Below are 23,736 nucleotides of genomic sequence, written 5' to 3'. Positions count from 1 at the left end.
GTCCAGTATGAAAGTCCTGGCCCAAGATAAAAAATACCTTGGGCCATTTGCACTTTTGCTTCTATTTTGTGTTTGGTATTTAATTTTTGCTCCTCGAGGCAAATACTTTCTCGTGGAGCTAAGTTTATATATTCACATCATAATATCTCACAAGTTATGTTTCATGTCCTTGTGATAATTGAGTTATCTGTTTATTGTTCTATTTTCTGAACTTAGACAATTCTACATATTTGGAACTACAGTAGCTGGAAGAAAACTCTAGACAAGTGAACATGTGGCCTAGGATTTGATAATTCAACTACGTCTCAATTGCAAACGTGTTGGAGTCTGTTGTGTGAATCATAATTTATGGCTTTTGTTAATTCTTTCGGAATCGGACTTGGTCAATTATTTTTGTTGCTAACTATGTGAAACTTCGAAATGTTAGATTTACCATCTTCAATCACAAACTTGTTGGGTGTAAATATAGTGTTGTTTACTAGCAACATCATAATGGAGACAGTCACTCAATAATCAACGAGAAAGCTTGGTAGTATTTTTTTCTTTCTCTAGTAGCTAGAGTATATTTGAATATTAAATAAGTAGGAAATATGTGCTACTTGCATAATTTGAAATATTTCTGACTTTATTCTATATGCGTTTCCATTATTTGTTGTCTAATTCCTATATTCTCTTCTCTTTTCCACATATAATAATAAATAAATCGAGGGCAACGAAGGGCTACTTGTATATACATTTTGGAGATTATATATCCTAGATCGAGAACAACAAGAGTGAATTACAAAAATGATCTTAGAGATGACTGGTCTTGAACTATTGATCACATTTGTTTGGTAGATAATACTTCCAAGTTTGACTTTTATTTGACCGTGTAGGTTTCCCCGTAGATCATGTAAGGTCAAAAGTTTGAGACCACCCACTTTCAAGCTCATCATAATTTCCCGTAGTTGGCAGATGTTTTGTTGGGCTAAATCATGAGTTGTCACGTAAGCCCAGTGCAATGGATGGTCCAGTATAGAAGTCTTGGCCCAAGAACTTATATGTGTTGGGTTATTTGCACATTTAGCCATATTTGTACTGGTATTTAATTTCTACTCTTCAAAGGCGTTTATATTTCCGCATTATAATATCTCATAAGTTATGTTCCGCATCCTTAAAGAACTTATGCCCCGTTAGACGTAAGTTCAATTGTTAAGAACAAAACTTAAAGACCAACCCATTTGAAGGGCAAATCGGCAAAAGAATTTTTCACTTCAAGAGCTCGAAAACTGAAAACTCTAATTATAAGTCATAACATACTGAGGTATATAAAGCAATCTCTAACAAACATTCAGTCCTAGCTCTTACTTTTCTTTCTTCTTTTTTTCTCTTGGAATGGCCTTCCCAAATTCCAATTGAGGTTTATTAGTATGCAATGTTTACAAATCTCATAATTGAATGATTTTTTAATACTTTTTTTTTTTTTTACAAACTAAATTGGAGAGTAAGAATAATCAACTTGACAACAGTCAGTCAAAAAGCCACTGAAATCCAAACTCATAACGATATAGTCAAACTTGAGTCTCTTAGAGGCCATTTGTTGGAGACATTGCATTATATAAATTGAAAAAATAAAATTGACTCACTCGACAAGATGGGCTGCAAAACTATTGCTATACTTTCTTCGTTTCAAATTATGAGTTAGTATTTTTCTTTAACATGTTTCTTAGAAATTATAAATTAAAAGATTTTTTAATATTATTTTACTATTGTTGTGTTTTTAATAAACAGTCTCCACCATGATATGTGTTTCCTATTCAAAAGATAAGAGAACAATCTTTCTCCCAAAGTTATCGAGTCATTTTGTTGAGTTCCTCTGACATAGTTCTCTCAAGTGTCCTAATACACTCTAGTTGTTGTAGGTATGGGGGAACAATCAATTCACAAGGAGGAGCATTTCAAAGTATGGGCCAAAGATAATACATTTTCACTTTGTCTCCCGAGATCCACCACAAGTTGAATTTGAGAGTCATGTGATGGCTGACTATCTAACACGGTTTATAATACTTTTAGTGAACAAAAGCCCCCCTTTATCAAGCTTTTATGTCTTAATAAAAACATAATTTTCTTCATTGATTTGTTTGGTTTATATGCTTATATCATCATGATTAAGGTTTTATAGTTTTCAAGAGCAATTACGACTAAGAATAAAATGAAAAAAATCAATTGTATCTTGAACTTTAAAATAACAATTAATAATTGAAACTTGAAAGAGGAAAACAATAGTATACTAACACTTAAAATCCGAGGAATTTTCTTAATTGCAACATCTAGAAGTTCTTGGTTCATAATTTTTGAATTTTCAAACCTTCTTTATCTAGACAATATTAGTTAAAAATAGAAAAGAAAAAAAAATTGAATAGAAAAAATTAACTCATAAAAGCATGACTCGTCCAATCCATCCAAGTTTAAACATGCATAACACTACCCTTTTATTATTAGCTTGACCTATATTACTGATTCGTTCAATTCAATCTACCTAAAATCTAGTTTGATATATAGCTCAAACTAATCCCCTACGAAAGTCAAAATAATAAGTATTCTTCCATTCTCGATTAGTTTTACTTCTTCGAATAAAACTTATATTACAAATACAAATCTGAATTAATCGAATCCTAAATAAAATATCGAACATCAGATAAAGGCCAAACCAAAAATAAAATAAAAATTGCATTGAAGTAGAAAAGTGCATTGGAAGACCTAGAAGGTCCAATAATAATAATAATAATAATAATAATAATGAGATAATAGTATTTGGATTATTGGATATATTGAGTAATTATGTGACACTCATCTTCATCACTTAAATTCTACCCAATAGAAAAAAAGAACGCGCAATTGAAATGTTTGTATATATTCATTCTTTGTCTTTTTCTTTGTCCCCAAACCACACAATCCTCTAAATATTTTTGTGTTCTTGGTTTCACACCTACAACAACAACGACGATAACGCCACGACATATTTAGTGTAATTTCATAAATAAACTTCAAAAAAATAAATTATATGTATAAACATAAAAAAGATGCATTGAATGATATGTTATTCGATTTAGACCTGACTAATTTATTTACACTTGAAATTTCATTTTAAAAGAATGAAATAGTACTTATCACTTTACTGTAATCGGTCAGGTTTTTGATCCTTTAAACTCAACCTCTGACTTTATAATAATGACAACTTTTTTCTTATCAACAACTTAATTATTAACGTCAAAAAATATGGCCAAATCATCAAATGGACCCCACTTTGGTAAGTTTGAATTGGTCATACATTTGACTTTACTAATTTCTAGATTAACAGCGTTAAGCCAATAATGCATCATGTAGATGTGATGTGAGAGAAAGAAATATAAATTCCAGTCAAATTCCAAATACATAATTAATTAGTTTATTAATTAATTATATACTCAATTAATTTCCTAATCACTAGTATTTCATGCAGTATTATTAGAGATTCAATTCAACTCATTTGGTCAAACATGATTAAGGAATTAGAATTAGAGTGAGGTGAAAGGCATAGATTAGTGCTAAATTAATATTGTTGTCTAATTATGGTATGTCTTAATTAATGAGTTGCTTTTACTAATTTTGGGGTTTTCTCATGCTAAATAGGGATGATTTTATAGGACAACATGCTTTTTTGGAATAAAAAAAAAACTCAAACATGAGATAAACAAAAACGAATCAATTCATTCAATTCTGTCTAAGTATCATAGAAAGTCACTAAGTATTTATATTATAATCAGAAAATTATTTCGACGTTGTCTATGTAAAATGTCTATTTTATTGCATCATAATGACTTTATTTGATATTTAAGCAAAACTGAATGATTTTTTTTTTTGCTACAAATAATAATTAATTAATACAATAAAGTGATAATCAAGACATAGAATGATCCTTAACTTGAAAACGAATGTGATTTTCTCTACGAAGAATCAAGATTTTCATCACGAAATCATAATCAAGACATAGGATGATTCTTAACTTGAAAACGAATGTGATTTTTCTTACGAAGAATCATATCATCACGAAATCATAATCAAGACATAAAATGATCCTTAACTACGAATGTGATTTTTCCTACGAAGAATCATATTGCATTATTGCTCAAGTTTGTTCTGATCTTGAAGACAATATAATAAAGCACTAACATAAATATTAACAATCATTTGTCAGCAATTATCAAACACCGAATGTAAAACAAAAAGAAACTCAAACTTAATGTGTCTTTCTCATGAAATATCATCCCATCACTTTCCCTATAGAAAAAGTTGGAGATCATAACAAATATTAAAATTCAATTTTTTGTGGACATGGAGATTATGAAAGCAAATACATAAAAGAAAAAAAATAGAAGATAATGTAGAAAGAGATTTATAATTTATTTAGTTTTTTTTTTTTTCAAGTTTGAATTGGTCAGCATTTGGACCTTGTTCACTAAAACATTTTCACTTGAAAAAAGATTTTATGACCAAAGACTGGTCTAAAAAAAAAAAAAACTCGTTTTCCACGGTCAACTTTCAAACTATATTCCACTTCAACACTCACTTTTTTTATAAAAAAAAATTAATTTATAATTTATTTCTCCACATGTCATTTCCTTTTAAATTCAGCTGTTTCTAACTCATTTTTTCCTCAAATCATTCTCTTAACAAATTCCCAAAAAAAAAAAAAAAACAGAAACTTCTCTTCTCCTTCTTCAGAAACTTCTAAATTTCACTACATTTTATTTATGTAAAATAACCATAAACACCTTAAATTATTTTCACTAGCCACTTATTTTCAAGATTACATTTTTAATCTTGAGATTTATTTTTTCTTCAAGAAAATGGATTGTGGATTCAATTGTGAATATAATTCATTGATCAATGAATTAACACAAGGATTGGAACATGTTAAGCAATTAAGAGCTTCAAATAAAATTCAAGAATTGGATTTTCATTTGCAAATGATTCTTTCTTCATTTGAAAAATCATTGTCAATTCTTAATTGGACTAGTGCTTCAGTAACACAAACTCCACTACTTGTAGCACCACCTGAATCATCAATTTCTGTTGATGAAAATCCTAAAAGTGATGATCAAGATTTCATATATGTTTCAAAGAAAAGGTTAGAGGATTTTTCGAGTCAGCTAATAGTTGCTATCTCAGAAAGTCACATGTTTTTGTTGAAAAAAAAAAGGAATCAAGAAAAAAGGCGACTATGAGATAATAATTGTTAGTTGACTGAATATTTGAAATTTGATTTATTTTTTTGAGTTAAATTGATTTATTTTTTTAATGGTTGTTGCAGAAAACAGATGCCTACATGGAGTGAACAAGTGAGAGTGAGTGCAGAAAATGGATATGAAGGGCCTACTGATGATGGATATAGTTGGAGAAAATATGGGCAAAAAGACATTCTTGGTGCTAAATATCCAAGGTGAATATATTCAAGAATTTTACTAAAAAAGGGTACCAACTTTTAAAATATTTTTAGGGGAAAAAATGTAAAATTTAAGTGAAATTTTCAAGATTTCTAGTACCCTTTTGGTAATTTTTTCCTGTAAAGCTGTCGAAACGAGTTGGTTCAGTCAAGCCCAGCTAAGTCCTCAAAGGCTATGAAATTTGAAGGACTAAGACAGGCCCGGCATTTAAAATGTTAGCCCGGCCCGTCTCAAGGGCCGGCAAGCTGTTTAGCCCAATCTAGGCTGTGTTATGGAATTTAACGGGCTAGGATGTGCCATTCATTTGAAACGGCTTGGAAAATACCAGCCCGGCCCAGTCTGTGGACCCAACAAGCTTATTTGGGTGGGGCTTATATCAGCTCAATGGAACTAAACCTTATCCTGCTCAAGTAACAGGCTGGGCTGGGCTGGGCTATTCTAGCCTCGTGAATCAAGCTCATTTTGACGGCTCTACTCTCTTGATAGTACATAATTTAATCGAACATCGTCCTTTGTCCTAACGACGAGATTTCATTATGTTTGCAGGAGTTACTACAGATGCACATATAGACTAATGCAGAACTGTTGGGCAACAAAGCAAGTGCAAAGGTCTGATGATGATCCTGCACTATTTGAAATCACATACAAAGGGTCACATACTTGTAACCAAACTTATAACTGCGCTGCAGCTGCTACACAACCAAAATCACCAGAGAAACATAAACACAAGAAACATGCCAACAATCCAAGAACAACACCATCGAACCAAATGCTCGCGAACTTACAAGCAAATCTGAGAGTGAATACAAACGATTTGGACAAGAAAGAAGCAACATGTTCTTTCCCATTTTCACCAACATTCTCTGGTTTCGTAGACGAAAATCTGCATTTCCAGATGTCACAAGTTGATGACAATTTGGTTGGGCGTTATTCACCGTCTTTTGTCTCTCCTACAACTCCTGAATCAAGTTACTTCTCATTACCAACCTGCCAGATGAATGATTCACAAAGAATTTATAACGTGCACCATTCAGAATCAGACCTCCCGGATTTGTTCTCAGCCAACACTTCATCAACAAGCTCTCCAATTATAGGTTTGGAGTTTCCACTTGAACATGTGGAGCTTGATCCAAATTTCTCAGATTTTTTCAGATAAATAATGTCAAAAAAAGGACAATAAAAAAGAATAGCTTGGATTTTGATCACTCAATTCTATTTTTGTAGTATAGAAGTGCTTATATAAATTAACAAGAAAACTAGCCAAGGGTAGTAACAAGCTATAATATTTTGTATCAATAGCCTAGTATTTTTTTTTTAACTTTCAACCACATTCTTGCAAAAGACTGCCTGAATGTTCATAAATTTGATGAAATTGTATGATCCATGGGAATAACCGAACCACGTCTAGAAAATGCTAGTACCAAGCAACTGCTTCAAAGCCAACGCGATGCTCTCCAGATTATGAACAACATACTTTTCAATAATCTTACAACGAACACGAGTTTTTTTCATATTCAATCAAAACTCTGTATCCCCAATTCTCCATACATACTAAAACAATGGGCTCAAACAAGTTCCAGTATATTAGATGAACATAATCATATTGGGAATTTTTCATATTCCCCCACTTACAATGCAAGGCTCACTTAGCTTTACAAAATGATATGCCTGATGACAAATAGGTAACATGGATAGACCACAGAATCTTGTGTTTCATTGGGTTCTTGCAATCTTGTTCAAGCCTGAATGTGAAAATCACATAAGCAGGCTAGCTAGTGGGCTCTAATGTCGCTTGTTCATGCCAAACTCCGTTCAAGTTGCACTGCCACAAGCGAACTACACCATCGCTTCCAGTAGTAGCAAGTGTCATCCCACTCATGTCCCATTCCATCTGCCATACCTGCACGATAAATATCAAATATGGTAAAAGTAAATGTAAAGTTTTTGTCATCAATCGCCTTAGAGAATTGGCAGATGAGAAAAAATAAAGGTAAGGGAATGTAGGATCACTCAAGACAATTGATCCGTGCGTTAAAACCAAAACAAATAATATCAGTCACTTTACGCTATCAAGAAACTCAAAAATAGTGTTGGGATCTAAACGTGTTAATTGATTTACAAGAACAGCTAAACTAAATAGTGTTGCACTAGGCACCTCACTGTCATGAGTAGAGAGCATTGCAACCTTCTCCACCGAGAGCCTTCCATCAGAGTCTGGATTTGATCCAACATGCCATAATGCAATTTCTTTGCAAGTGGCAACTGCTATTAACTCATACGGCCTGAAAAAGGAAGCTTTAAATTAGAAAGCGCATACAACAAGCTAAACAGAAATTTTTCACTACCGGCAGTGTTTGGCTAAATGGTTTTAAGGAGGATGTTGTCAAGAGCTAACCTTCCAATATTTGGTGCCCATGCAACAGTAGAGACTGGATCAGCTTTATCTGCAGGTAAGGCTAATTCTGCAACTGGAAGCCATCTCTGATGATCCTGATCGAATTCCCAAACCTGTGGAAATCTATGATATGATAACATTACATATGTCCCATCAGAGACCAAATATATTTACAGCTTTTAAGACCATCAAGAGAGTAAGGCTGATAGCAGCTTAAGATTTCAAGAATTACATCTTCCGACTTTACAAATGTCAAAAAGACACGTATAAGTTGCAAACTAGCTGAACTTTTATTCATTATCAACAAGAATCAAAATGCAATAAATTCACTGCCAAGTTTTAGCTAATAAAGAAAGATGATGTAAATAGAACCAATTAAGGATTATAGAACGCAATCCTTAAAGTTAACAGTAAGAAAGGAACTTGCCATACCTTGGAGGAGTTCAGGTGTGGCGTATCGGAATCAAAACCCAAAACGAAGCTTGATTGCTGGATTTCTCCTTTCAAGGGATTCCAAGCAATAGAAGCTGATCGGCATGAAACATTTCCAAATTTAGATACAGATTCAATGACATTCTGAAATTCAGCCTACAAAAAGAGGACTAAAAGTTAGTTTCTCCATTTCTTAGTAACATTCATAATGTGTCATCTTTAAATGCTATCATCATTTTCAGAGTATGTATAGAACAAGTACTGCACCAGAAAGATAAAGCGATATAAATGACCAATAAGGAAGAACATGGCTCATGAGGCAGAAAGTCAAAGAAGCAGAATGTAGATACACACCTGCAGCTGCCAATTCTTCAATTCAAATGGATCTAGGAGCTCAAACACTTTCACTTGGCCATCTGAATACGCAGCAACCTATGTGAAAGAAAATAATGGAAAATGTGATCACAATGACTTTATGTAGTCATATAGACTAAAAGCTGAAAACCAAGAATCACTGGATCAGGCAGTTTTATCTCATCCTTGCCTATCCCGTGAAATTGAAGAAAAAAATAAGGAACATATCATCAGATCTAAAGGCCCATAAATTAAATGATTTGCGAGTAAAATAAAGCAAGACCACAATGTACAGGTATTGGCCACTCTGTTCTGTCACACCTCCATGGGGAACCCACCTAACACATTTAAGTAGCATATATAACACTTTGGCATCTCATATTGCCAAATGCAAAAGAAAGAGTAGGGATCTTTCCTCGAAACTTCAAAAAGGAAAAGAGAAAAAAGAAACTTGGAATACTTTTAACTTAGTACCAATGTGATCTTGTTCTAGAAAGCAATTCATTTTAGGTATTCTAGACGGCATACTTTAGAGCCAAATAACAACAAAAAAAGCAGTACAAATTAGTGTGAACCTATAGTTGCTTTATGTGCCTCCTGATCAACAGCTTGAAGAACTCTCTCAAGTACCTCAAGCATCTTATGACAGAGTTTTACTGTGGGAAGATTGTATCGGGTAACATCTGACCTCGTAGATGTTCCCCTTCTTTCCTTCCAGATGAATTCATTAACTAACCCAATCAACTTTACAAGGAGTTAGGGGAGAAGTCAATGAGAAGAACACTTCGCTTTCACACTCCCAAAAAGAGCTTCAATTTTTTAGACCAGTGATATCGATAAATGCAAGTATTAATAAGCAATAAGCAACTTGGCATTGTAGGTTCTCTGCTATTCAGTTAACAGATTATAAGAGGTGATTTTAACAATTTAAGAACACAAAAAAATAAAAAAAAAGAGTACTGGATATGCTGAAATAAATTTAGATGAGATATAAGGTTTTTAATCAATAAAGGTACATTATTTTAGCACATCACTCTACAAGTAACAAGAAATCAATCCCAATGCTGCAGCAAAGATCAAGAGAAGGGGGAAGTAACATCTCCGTTAAGGGCAAGCAAAAACAACTTTATTTTTCTGGCAGAGATACATTCAACATCTCAGTCAAGGGCAAGCCATAAAGTTTTTTACTATTCCTGCAGAGATGCATACAACAATAGATTGCTTATGACTATTGAGTGATTCGCATCTAAAGCACTATAGACATGAAAGAGAAATACAACAAAATCAGTAATCATAAACTCAAAAACAACATAGATACATCTCTTTGTTCTAATCCCTAGCACCCTGCCACCCACAAGCTATTCAAACAACTGCTATCACATTTCAATGTCAAATCATAGACATTTACGACCAATCTAATTCAAACTCACCAATTTCAGACTTGTTTGGGAGACTCCAAACTGAACATCCAGAACTTGGGATGAGATTCTGTCAAAGCATTTGCACAGCTTCCACTGAAGCAGCTCTGAATCTAAAGAATAGTAACTCATTGTAAGTCTCTAGTCAAATGTTAAGAAAAACAAATGTGAAATTATTGTCAGAAGTAAAATTTGAGAAAGTATTTACAGATAAAATTAAAAAAATTCATAGATTAAAGAAGGACTATGAAAGCAAGTAACTGAATTGAGGATAAGATTAAGATTATAGTTTCACTGATAATATGAAACAGAGATTATTACTAAGAATTTAAGGGAAAAGATTTATCTTCACAATTACTCTTGCCAAACACAATAGAAAAGGAAGAATAAATGCCATAAAGAACCAAAATAATCTTCAATTTCATATTAAGTTTCCTGTTTAGATTTTTTCTTTTTTTCCGATATTTCATAAACATTTGTGGAAAAACAGAGAATAAGTTTACTTTTGCTTCTTTTTCCTGTCTTTAGAGATTCAAAAGAAAGAAACGAAAGATTTCACTCTGACTATCTACTTTCATCAGCAAAACATCCCCATGCAAAAAAGAAGGGGAAAAGGCACACATAACATAATGTTCAGCTTAGCTTCATGACAATAATTTCATCAACAAATGCAGAAGAAATGTGTCCTCACCTTCAACTACCTCCTCCCACAACAACAAACTTCCATCAGCACAAATGCACGCAACTACATCTCCATATTCTGGTGGAGCCCAAACAACTTTTACAATGCTGGATTCATGCACCTAATCAAAATGTCAAAAGTGGAAATGCAATCGCATAGATTTCAGTTCAAGAATCTAAGGCTATTTTATGATCACAATTATTTTTTTCATAGTTAAGCGAAAGAAAAAAATAAATTAAAAGCTTATTTGCTCAGCACTACGTTAGTACTGGAGTTGAAAGTATACAAAAAGGACTAAGCCAGTTACAGTTTTTCTTCCTTTTGAAGTTAGTTTATACAGTTCATCAGTTTTTCAATTTCATACTCAATCCTTAGATTACATTAGAGCAAAATAAAAATGGCTAACTGAGAAAAAACAAGGAATCAAGTTTAACTGATTTGGATTAGTTATGTATTCTGCTTCTAAATAGTTATTCGAAAGTTCAACCTTTTGCCATACAGACCATTAATACTTGCAAGCTTTCTGGACTGTAGTTCGACAATACTACTTGTCCAGTTTTTTCTGCCACTGAAACCTTAGTAACATATACTTATGGTACCTGTTGCCTATACAAGAAACACAAGGAGGACGTGAATCTCTCTTATTACATATGACTTCACATGGAAAAAAAATGTTAACTTCTGCCCCGTTTTACATTTTATTGGCTTCTATTCAAATAGGAGATTCTTGTATGGACTCCAAAGTCTGATATCAAGAGTCAAATGTTCCCTTTTTTTGTTTGGGAATATAATCCTCACTATCCCATCTTTTTTTATGAGGTGGTGCCTGAGCTAGTTTGAGCACAATTCTTACTATTTCCACCAAATATCTCTATCTCCCACCAACACATGTACCTGGTAACTTTGCTCACCAAATGCCGGGATTTGAACCTGAGACCTCATGTTCTACCCGACTTTATCGACCACAAGGACAATGATCCTCACTATCCCATATACCCAACCTCGGATTGATGCATACTTAATTCCTATATGTATAAATAATCTATTGTATAAATAATCTATTCGACTCTTTGGATGTACATTGCTACTACATCAATCTATATCAAAAAATTGTACTTTCCAACACACACAAAAAAAAAAAAAAAAAAAAAAAAAAAAACTTCAAATCCATATGACTTCAAAATGAGAGTTAAAGCAAATTCATATGAAAATTGAGTTTTTTCTAACCTTGAATTTAGAAGAACAATTGAAAACAGATGAAGCCGGGTCAGTAGAATCAAAAACGGACAAAGTACCATCAGTTGAACCAGCAGCTAATCTGTGACCCGAATAATTCCACGCAGTGCATGTTGTACCTTCGTCAAGCTTAATAATGGCTTTATCCATTCTTCCTTCTTCACCCAATGTACAAATCTTCTGCAGATTTTGCGGGTTCTAAAACCCCTTTTCTCTTCTAGGGTTTTTATCTCTCGACGTTGTTGCTTCTTTAACTTTTTTTTAATTACATAAACCTACCCTGTAGTTTCAAGTATTACATAAACCACCTTCTTCTTCTTCTTTTATTAAACATTTATACGCTTCTATTTTTTGGATTCGTATGGTAAGCACCTTCATCTTCAATATTGAGATTATGGGTTCGAGTCATTAAAAAAGCAAGTGTTATTTAAGAAAACAACACAAGAGAGCCTACTTTACCAAGAGGTGGTAGGAGCGCAAACCTACTTAAACAATCTAAAAGATTGACCCGGTTTGAAAGTAGACCTCGTAGAAAAGCATACAGGAAAGATAGTCTATAGACTGAAGCAACCGGCTTAGTGAAAATGAATCATGTATTCCATGTGAGTCAGTTGACTCTGATCAGACCAAATCACCCCAGCGAGAAACATGATAATCAACAAATGTTTTCAAGGGAAGGCGGACTCCGCAACTGCGGACCGGGCACTATCACTATACTATGTGATGCTTTTAACTAAAAAATGGAAACGAAACGTCTTAGTGTATATATTTTGTATATTGAAGTATAATATTCATATACTATACTATGATATACATATAATAATACATAATTAGTGTATATATTTTATATGTTTTGATCATATTGTTAGATAAGTTTGTCGGACCATACATATTGGCAAGTTTTCCTAATCTTTTTACATTCAATTTTCATATTGTGAGTGGTCATAGACAGTGACATAGTCACCCTTATTCAAGAGGTATCAATTGATATTCTTTCGTTAAAAATTTACACTACATATCGACAAGTGATTTATTTATACACAAACAAATATAATATCAGTCATACTTTGTAATGATATTTTATAATAATAATTAAAAAGTATGCAGAAAAACGATATCATCGAATAGAAAATTTAACTATATATTCTATCTTGAATTCTCCTAAATTCTTCATTACTTCTATATATTTCGACTTCTTCTAACAAAAATATTGACTTCATAACAACTATAAAAGATCACTTCCTCATAAATAATAGGGATAAGGGTCTGAAAAATATCTCAACTTTGATCGAATTTGCTGTTGCGATACTAAACTTTCATGAGGACCTATTACCTCCCTAGACTATTTAATACCATATTTTAAATATATATATATTTGCCCACGTGGACATAAAAAATAATGCAAAATTATAAATAGTAATGTGTCCACGTTGACACATATATACCTTTAAAATACACTATTAAATAGTTCAGGGGTAAAAAATACGGTATTAAATAGTCTAGGGAGGTAATAAGTCCTTATGAAAGTTTAGTATCGTAACAACAAATCCGACCAAAGTTGAGGTATTTTTCAAACCCTTATCCCTAAATAATAATGTGAATATCATTTTCATTATTATCATTTATGTTGTAAAAGACTTGAAGAAAGTTAAATTGGAAAACCTACCTCCATGTATGGTTTCCCTTGTAAAAGGGGAGTCTTTTCAAAGATTAGTGAATAGTCCACATCTTCATGTCCACAATCACAAGTTAATTTGTAGAAATAAATAAAGGAATGGGCGGTAAGTTTGACTTAAAGCTTATTAATGTGTACTTCTAGACCGTAAATGAGAGGGTGGACATCTCTTTTACTGTGACTTTTTTATTCGATGTTCGATATATATATATATATATATATATATATATATATTAAGAACAATTGTATACAAAAGAATATATGTTGTCATGTTAGCTAACTAAATTTGTGTTTAAATATTTGATTTTTTAGATTAATTAGAAGTTATTTATTACCTTTTACAAATATTTCTTATTATTCAGTTATTACTAATATATTAATTAAATGAGGCGTTTAAGAAGAAAGTGTATATGGATGGACTCAAAGACATGAGATGTCATGTCTTCGGCCTAATTATGAATGAAGGAAAATTGTTTGAACTTTTTTGCTAACAATAATATAATTGCCCTATTAAAGACTCGCTAAGCATTGCTTTCCTTCATCTTCCTCAAATAATTAAATATCAAAATTTTATACTCCCTCCGTCCACAATTGTTTGTCAGGGTAAGGTCATGCACATCCCTCAAGAAAAATTTAATACAAGGTGTAATTTGACTAATATAACCCTACAATACCAAGAATATCAAAAGTCAACATAACTTTTCAATTGAACTATACTATCATTAAGGGCAAAATTGGAAAAAAGGTGACTAATTATTTCTTGATTGTTTAAATTGACAATTAATCTTGGACATCTAATTTTAGTATACCTGCCAAACAATTGTTTACGGAGGGAGTAATAGATTTGTCCAATTCTATAAAACGTCAAAACATCTTTTTTTTTAGTCAACCCATAATGCCTCCCAACTACTCCTATTAAATATTTCTTTCCAAGTGCAAACAATTTTTTAGAAGACAAATATTATATCTCTAAAAGAGAAAACCCTAATTTTAAACAACACGTCCTAACATTTTTCAAAAAATAAATATGGGCCACACATGTATGGTTCCCTACATTAAATTAATTGATCCATCCTCTTTATATTTACTTCTATGTACTATATACACTACATTCACATGAAATTTGAAAGATACTCTTTAAGACTTTCTAGTTTAGTAAGTAATGAATGAAGGGAAGTTCTTCGATTTTTTTCCTGACAATAGGTTAGGTAGTGATTACCTAATAAAAATTGTTAAGCTTCTCTTCTGTCTTTCCTTTATTATTAAGTCGAAAATCATCATAGACATTTTATATTAATTGTTAAGTTCAATGTAATAACAAAACACTAGTTTTATATAATCGATCATAATACCCTTCAATTATTACATGAATTTTTGAAAGTGGCATACAAAATCTTCATAAATATACATAATATATACGGTAAACAATATAATAACCTAACTTAAAATAATAACATGTAAATGAATTTGGGTCACACATCTTGTTGGGTTCTGAAGGGGTGATTATGGCGTCATGCGGAAGCTTACAATTTGTAAATCATGAGTGATAAATTAGACGACACATAAAACTATACTAAAAATCAAAATATTATTACTTGATAAAAACATTGAAACTTTAGAGAGAATAAATCTCCTCATAAACAAAACTCTTAAACGACTACATTGTGGATGTTATTGTTATTGTGTTAGAAGAAACAAACCTATATTTATAGAGTCCTAAAACCTTTCCTACTAGAAAAGAACTAGCTACTCCAAAACCTTTTCCTAAAAGGAAAGAATAAACCAAATATGAAAGAATATTATATTTTCCTTTCAGGAAAAGTAAAAACATTTATGGTAATGTTTTGTCTTTTCTTTAAGAAAAAATAAATCTTAAATTATGATAAGAAAATCAGGGCAAAACCCTAACAAATCTCCCCTTTTGGCTGAATTTTCTTGACAAAGCTTGATCTGTTTTCTTCATATGCTTGATAATCTTGTTCTTCACAAAATCTTCATGTATCACTGCTGCTTACCAAGATTTAAAAATTGATATGGGTTAAAAAATTGGAGCCCTGTGTTAAAAGTTATAAGCAGGGTTGAAAGTGGAGCTCATGCGTTAAAAGTAAGATGCATGAGTTAAAAGTGGAGCTCATGCATTAAAAGTGAGATGCATGAGTTAAAAGTGGAGCCCCAACATTAAAAATTGTTGGGGTTGAAAGTTGGAGCCCCAACATTAAAAATTGTTGGGGTTGAAAGTTGGAGCCCATGTATTAAAGCAAAGATGGGTTGAAAATTGATTTTGTTTTTAAGGATAAAGCAGCAGGATATTGTTGAAAATATATTTGAAATTTTTCTCCACATATAGTAGCACAAAAATCTTCATTATCATCAGTTGATTACAAATTGATTTGAAACCATCTTGAGCCTATCTTCAACCTCATTGAATCATAGGATCGTCGGACCATGGGATCGTTGGACCATGTGCTCTGATATCACTTGTTGGGTTATGAAGGATGATTAGGGCGTCATGCAGAAATTTACAATTTGCAAATCATATAGTTGATAAATCAGATAACAAAAACTTATACTAAAAATCAAAATATTATTATATCAAAACTAATATAAAGAAAAACATTGAAACTTTAGAGAGAATAAATCTCCCCATAAACAAGACTCTTAAACGACTACATTGTGAATGTTATTGTTATTGTGTTAGAATAAACAAACCTATATTTATAGAGTCCTAAAACCTTTCCTACTAGAAAAGAACTAGCTACTCCAAAACCTTTTCCTAAAAGGAAAGAATAAACCAAATATGAAAGAATATTATATTTTCCTTTCAGGAAAAGTAAAAACATTTATGGTAATGTTTTGTCTTTTCTTTAAGAAAAAATAAATCTTAAATTATGGTAAGAAAATCAGGGCAAAACCCTAACACATCTCTCTTTCGTTTTCCTTCTACTTATTAAGTTGATCATATGGCCATGGCTTGTCTAATTCAAGAAAACGTCAAAACATCAGTTTTTTGTGGTCGATCATGCATAATGTCTCACGACTATATTAAATGACTTTCTGAAGATGTACACAAAATCTAAAAAGATAGATAATAGTAGTGTTTTCAAAAACGTTTTTGGGGCGAGTTTCGGGTGGGGCTATCAAAAACGTTTCGGGGCATAAATTTAAGACGTAGATATATAAGATGTAAGTTCTAAAATTTGAGGCGTAAGCCTCGAGCATAAATTATTTTCTTAACCTTTTTTTGCTTTAAACCATATTTTTTTTATTATTGGTGTAATGATATTTCTCAAATAGTAATTATAATGATTTTTTTCCTTCATTATTGATTATTAACACTTATCTCAAATAAAAATCATAATATAATTTCTATATATTATAGGTTATTTATAAAAAATTATTTGTAAAATCATTGAAATGTTTACTTTTGCTTATTTTATTAGTAATAAAACTATAAAATTGAATATACATGAGACTACACCCCGTGAATCTATGGAACTTACATCCCGTGTCTCGAGACTTACGTCTCGCCCATACCGTATAAAACGCCTCGCTTTTTAAAACACTGGATAATACGCGCTCGAAATAGTGACCTAAATTACAACAACAACACGTCGAGACGTTTCAAAAATTGAATATGGGCCACACATGTATGACACAGTGTGCATTAAATTCATTGTTTTTAATCTTTACTAGTTGTACTACTAGATTGACATGAAGTTTGATAGAAACTCTAGTGTCAATTGCCCAATTAAATGCTTCCTTCTGCAAAATAATTAAATGTATGTAATGCTGTAAAGTATATAAATGCTTTACCACCAACCTCACGAGTATATATATAACTATAGTAATTAATCATCTTTCCTAATTAATTAAACCAATATTCATTAATTATATTCATGCTTCATCCGTGAACTTCTTTTAATTTTTATCATAGCAACTTTAATTTGTATCACCTAATTACTATTCCCTCCGTCCCTATTTAGTTGTCCACTTTAGAAATGACACACATATTAAGGCAACAATAATTAGCATAGTGAAGTTACAATTTTACCCTTATAGTACAATTTACTTTCAAAATAAATTCATTCAAGATAACTAATCAATGTTTGAAAGTTCATAAGTTTATTTACTTATTTATGATAACTTTTCACTTTAAATAAGGGTATAATAGGAAAAAAATTGTTGTCCTTTCTTGATTTGTCAAAATAGACAACTAAATAGGAACAACTAAAAAAGGAAATATGAACAACTAAATAAGGACGGAGGGAGTAAATTTGATCCCAAGGATTAATTGGTTCGATATGATTCGATTTGATTATGAGCCGGAAAAAAGAGTAGGAAAGACAGATTAAGAATTAATTTATTCAATTTGATACGTACCTAGCTAGCTAATTATAGGTAGTGGTGAATTCATGAATTTTTATCTTATAGTATGATTTTTTTATGAAGGAAATTTAATTACATGTAGCTCTAGTAAAGTTATAACTTGGTTTTGAAACTTGATCTAGATTAATTAAATTATTTTTTGTTATAATCTTTTCAAGAACAAGTCAATATATAGTAGTACATAGTATTACTAAGTTCCAAAAAAAAAAAATCATGGATAAGAATTGAAGATAATGGTACAATTCATTAATATTCTCTTTCGTAGTCTTTTAGCGGTCTCCACAAATATAGACAAACCTTGATTATAATGCGTCTTTAATTCAACCACCATAAGATGCCAATAAATCTTTTTTATGGTAGCTAGATAAATTAGCAATCTTCTAGCATGCATTTGTTTTATATATGCTATATATATAGTTCTAAATAAACTATAATCTCATCCAATATAATCTTAACATAAATGGTATGTTTGGTTATACGAAAATCATTATTTTTATTTTTAGGAGAAAGTTATTTTCTGATGTTTAGTTATCAGGTAAATATTCTATTAAAGGGGATATAATGACTTTTTACTTATAAGTGAAAGTTATTTTATTTTTTTTCTCAATTTTTTACTTCATATTACTTGATTCCATCGATATATTATTAACTTTTAATATACATTTTTTCGAAAATATTTTTCACTAACCGATCAAGCATATAAATGGTAAGGAAGCTACCCATATATTTCCCAAGAAATGCGAAGGAAGTGCTTGGTTAGTTGTCAAATTTAGGTCACTTATAGATGGGTCATATATTTGCTGTCAATTTTTACTTAAATGCTCCATTTCTCCACCTCTAACGTAGAGTTAAGTCTTAATAGTTGGAAGTCAACTTTTAGGTACCTTCACCCGTGATGCAAAGAAATCAAATCACTATGGTGCATGAAAAGAAAATCTTGATAGAACATGTTTTCACTTTTCACGTATATTCAAATTAATCGAAAGAGGAAGAAAGAAATCAATCACGTCGAAGATAAGTTAAAATCAACACAAATGTATTTTAGTCTTAAATTTGCTCTCTAATGTAATCCTCTTTGATTGATTTCATATTATTTATATATCAAGCTCATAATCTAAAGATTACATTTTCGAATTGATAGACTAATTAAGCTCATAATCGGAAGACTACATGCTCGAATAATAGGCCAAAGGAATCGGTACACTTATCACACTCAAACACAAAGAGTCCTAAAAAAAGTAAACCTCACTCCTGCTCAACTAACTCAACCATCCTTGCAAATAAATCGATAAACTTATAAAGCTCACAACGTGAAAACTACCTACTGCTCAATAAACTCGACCATCCTTTATAAATCGATAAATTTATCGGGCTCATAACATGAATACTACATGTTCGAGCAATTTCCTCAACTAATCAATTAATTGAGATATTAATGATTTTTAAGTCATAAAGAGGTATTTCATAATTAAATACCAATAAATATAGAATACTTTGCACTATTCGCGCGCTACTTTTTACGTGAATTAAGGCGGGAGTTAACTAATCCAGCTTGCTGTCATTAAGGCTACCGAATCATTAACCAAAAATAACTTGCGAGTTGCTCAGACTGTAAACATATCTCAATTTCAACAATTATAAGTTTGAGTAAACAAACATTACTCGATAACTATGCAAAACACGCATTATATTCCTTTCGTCTCAAATTATTTGCGGAGGGATTTTCAATATGAATCGTGATTAAGATATTTATAGTCTTCGAGAACAATAACTCAAACCAAAAGTTTTGGAATAATGTCACATATTCTACGTTGTAGGCCATGAAAACTTCAAATTTTTTAGTTCAAAAACTAGTAACAACAATATTCCAAAAGATGAAAGAAATTATTGCTATACATATTAGTCATTATATTCTAATTACTTAGATTAAGATCTATATTATATATCAAGCACATGAAATACCAATGGAAGTTGCCGTGAACCGTTCGGAACCTGTTCTTCTAACCAACGACTTAATCTCCGGCGAAAGTCTGTCGTACTCCGGTCCTTCCGGAATCGTCGTAAGTGCACCAGATTTATCATAAACGACGTAAAATCCATCTCGATTTTGCCCCTGAAAAAGCGGACTGTTACTCTGTTTTGCTCTGAAAACGGATTTGAGAAGTTTCTGGAAAGATCTAGAGATTCTAGAAGTTTTTTTGGAAATCGGTTGAGTAGTTTGTTGGGGATCTGTTGTTGAAGGTGGAATAAGAACACGGCGATCGGGTAAATGAGGCATTGAGAGGCTTCGAGAAGATATGGCTGAATCGAGTTGACGTTCGAATGATTTCAACTCGAATGAGTCGTAGAGTGAGCTTCCACAATCCCATATGGGAGGTTTGTTTACTGCGCTGGCAGCCATTTTTTGCTGTGAGATTTTCTCTGGAGTTTTCGCCATTGCTGTTATGGAAGGATAGTGGAGAATTAATTGACGGAGATTTTGGGGTTTATATAGTGGTGAGTCATATGAAAGGTGTGTTTGAGGAGTTGAGAGGAAAGTTCGTTTTATCTTGTGGCGAGTAAGATTTTAACGTGTTCGCTGTGACTATTGGGGTAGGGTGATCTTGAGTGGGGGTGGGATTCAAATCGAATCAAAATTAATATTCAAACTAAAAAATGTTATTCGTCTATCTCAGTTTACGTGATATACTTTATTTTCGATAGTCAAATAATTTAAGTTTAATCGAGATTTTACTCGTGGAATTTTTAATTTTTAAAATAAAATTTATATATTTGTAAACTACGTAAAAAATAATATAAATCACAATAATTGACAATTCAAAGAATTTAAAAGATGTATGAAAAATTTACGATAATCTCAAAATCTAAAATGTGTCACCTAAATTAGGACAGAGGGAATATTGGTTTATGAGTTATGAGTTATTGATTTAGTGATTTTGAATTTTAGTTTTTTATTGGGTTATTGATTTTTAAGATATTTTTTCTTAACAGATTAACCAATAGTAAATTAATATATTATATTTATACCATTTGGTGTATAAAGTCAGAGTTTAATTTCATATTTTCATTTCTGATTGTTTCAAACTCAAATTCAAAAAATTATCGAGGATAAAGGAATTTCAACCATCTTACTAACCATTCGTATCGATAAGATTTAATAGTTTCATACGGTTGAAGGAGCATTTATGAGGATTGTTGAGTGATTTGGCTATATAAGAAAAATAAGTCAAATTTTCACGGGGTCGGATGTATATACTTTATAAATTTAAAATGTATTAATTTGATTAATATGATTATCACTTATCACTAAAAAGGAAAAATATATTTTTAAAATTTAAACTCAAGATCTTTGTTAAAAGTTAAATAATGAAAGATTACCTTTTACTACACCACAACTATTATCAGTATATACTATTATTCTCTTTATTTCAAATTATTTGTTAGGTATTTTTATTTTGAGACTCAAATTACATGAATTTTAACTAATATTTTAAAATGCTTTTTTCATATTAATATGAGAAAAGTGTAATTTATAGTAGTATTTTGTTTATAATTTTAACAGCTAATAAATTATAAGTTTAAAATATTAAATAATTTAATTTAATTTTAAAAATTAATTAAAATATTTTTATAAAAATAGAACAATTAATATAAAACAGACAAAATATCGAATATCGAGACAACTTTACTTTTTAGAAAGAAACTGGTCCGCTAAAAACATGCATTTGCCTTTTCTTTACTATATGTTGAAGCTTTATATATATATATAAAAACTTTATGTAGCATATTTTATGATTATTTAATTAGTACAAGAAAGATATATAGTACATTTACTGAATGTATGGATATAATTTTGACTGGAACCTATTACTTTGTCAAAGATCGTTTCTAATTATAAATAACTTTGGAAATTGTAGTTTATTTTTATATATATTTGACTAGTGTGTACACGAATATTAATAATGTCATTTATTTTTCTTTTTCCTCTACCATTTTTTCTACGATTTGGTAGATCTGTAAGCTTATTCTCACACGTAGAAGGAAACAAAAGTATAAAATAATATGGTTGAACATTGATATCGAGAAAAATAATAATTTAATGAGAAGATAACCTTATATTATAATAATTAATGGAGTAATTAATATGATGATTGAGACTACAGTCAATTAACGTGGGTCAATTAATACAACAATAGTTTTGTCATTTATGCTCCATGAGGTAATATTTACGTATATTTTATGTTTTAGAATCATTTATAAAATTGAACTGGGTATATTATTATTATCTTAATAGAACGTAACATAATGTTATTTGTTTTGATCAAATACATAGAGGTTTTCTTACTTTAAAACGTATCGCATATACTTATAAGCAGAGACGAATCTAGGATTTTTTGAACATGGGTGCACCAAGTAAAATGTATTGAAGTGAGAATTGATCCTTAATCCTCAAGGTCAAAAGTTCAACATTTAACCATGTGGACCATTTAGACTTCTTGTAGTACGGGTGCAAGAATATAATATTATACAAAATCTTAAAAAATATACATATAAAATATCTAATTTTACGAAGACCACGGGTGTGGGTGCCCTATTTTTTGGCTGTAAATTCGCCACTGCTTATAAGTAATTTATTTTTCTATTCTACTTTTCATATAAAACTTTATTCACATGCAATCGATAATATCTCCCTTAAATTAGTTCTGCGCATAATCTATATTACCTTACATTAACTAAATTAGAGATTAATTATTTGTCATTCACATTATATGAGTATTTACGACCACTTTATTCATAAGCTTTAATATTTTTTTTGTTTGTGCATCTTTAAAACTATAGGTGAATATAGGAAATCGATCCATATATTACTCGTAAACTGATAAAGACAAATGACAATACAATAAGACTCACAATAGTACTCGATAATATTTATATTTGTCTTGCTAAATTAATCATTAATTTTGATATTAATTATTGGGTTACAAATTGGTGTGTCAAAATTTTATCTCTTTAATATTAATTTAAAGTGGTCCAATCTTAATTATAAATTCAATAAAAACAATATATAGTCCATGCAACTTTATATTCTTTATCCTTTCATTTATCTACCTAAATTCAGTGAATTGATTAAATTCCAAATTTTTATTGTTCCTTTTCTCTTAAATGAAATAAAATATCTTAGATAAAGAATAAAATGATGATGACCTGGAATTTGTCTAATATCTAGTAAGGCCCCAATTAGGCATATAAAAACAAAAGTAAATCCAATACTTTTTTTAGAAGCTAGATGACATAGTGGAGCATTCTGTTATGAAGAGCATCTAATTGAAAGCATCGGACCCATTTTTGAAGACGACGCTTTCATGTTTTAACGAAAATTTGAACTCGAGATATCTGGATTAAAAATGAAAAGATACCAATCATTCATCTAATCCTAGGGCAGATATAACGTCAGATGCCACTGAGAGGTCGTTTGATAGCAAATTAGAGTTTTGCGGATATTAGTAATGTAGAGTGAATTTATGTATTATTTTATGCATATTAGTTATGCAAGATTTAATTATTCATGTATTAGTTATTTCACCTTTTAATCTGCATAAAATAATATATAAATTCCCTCATAACTTACACATGTGTATTAATTATGCAAAATTCTAAACGTTATATTAATTTTATATGTGAATAACTTATTT

The 23,736-nt window shown here is 30.9% G+C and overlaps 3 protein-coding genes and 1 non-coding gene across 4 annotated transcripts; 1 reads left to right on the top strand and 3 right to left on the bottom strand.

Moving 5' to 3' along the window:
* The first annotated feature begins 4,868 nt into the window (after window positions 1-4,868).
* LOC125826860 (probable WRKY transcription factor 53) lies at window positions 4,869-6,918 on the top strand. The gene is made up of 3 exons (XM_049506201.1): window positions 4,869-5,149; window positions 5,333-5,461; window positions 6,012-6,918. Exons 1-3 carry the CDS (start codon window positions 4,869-4,871, stop codon window positions 6,619-6,621), a joined length of 1,020 nt encoding a protein of 339 aa, XP_049362158.1. The 3' UTR covers window positions 6,622-6,918.
* Window positions 6,919-6,951: 33 nt separating this feature from the next.
* Window positions 6,952-12,176, bottom strand: LOC125826861 (protein SEH1). Its single transcript, XM_049506203.1, has 8 exons — window positions 11,974-12,176; window positions 10,756-10,867; window positions 10,077-10,177; window positions 8,647-8,724; window positions 8,293-8,448; window positions 7,861-7,973; window positions 7,621-7,747; window positions 6,952-7,365 (listed from the first exon to the last, which is right to left on the bottom strand). Exons 1-8 carry the CDS (start codon window positions 12,130-12,132, stop codon window positions 7,234-7,236), a joined length of 978 nt encoding a protein of 325 aa, XP_049362160.1. The 5' UTR covers window positions 12,133-12,176; the 3' UTR covers window positions 6,952-7,233.
* On the bottom strand, window positions 9,233-9,350 carry LOC125827232 (small nucleolar RNA snoR104). Its single transcript, XR_007442982.1, has one exon. It is a non-coding gene; the product is annotated as a small nucleolar RNA snoR104 (small nucleolar RNA).
* Window positions 12,177-19,854: 7,678 nt separating the features above from the next.
* On the bottom strand, window positions 19,855-20,480 carry LOC125826509 (uncharacterized). Its single transcript, XM_049505857.1, has one exon. The coding sequence runs from the start codon at window positions 20,478-20,480 to the stop codon at window positions 19,989-19,991; it is 492 nt and encodes a 163-aa protein (XP_049361814.1). The 3' UTR covers window positions 19,855-19,988.
* Window positions 20,481-23,736: the final 3,256 nt, after the last annotated feature.

This window comes from Solanum verrucosum, unplaced genomic scaffold (assembly GCF_900185275.1).
Source record: "Solanum verrucosum unplaced genomic scaffold, falcon-dt-bn FXZP01000060.1, whole genome shotgun sequence".
Taxonomy (NCBI): domain Eukaryota; kingdom Viridiplantae; phylum Streptophyta; class Magnoliopsida; order Solanales; family Solanaceae; genus Solanum; species Solanum verrucosum.
This window is presented reverse-complemented; position numbering and strand designations above follow the sequence as displayed.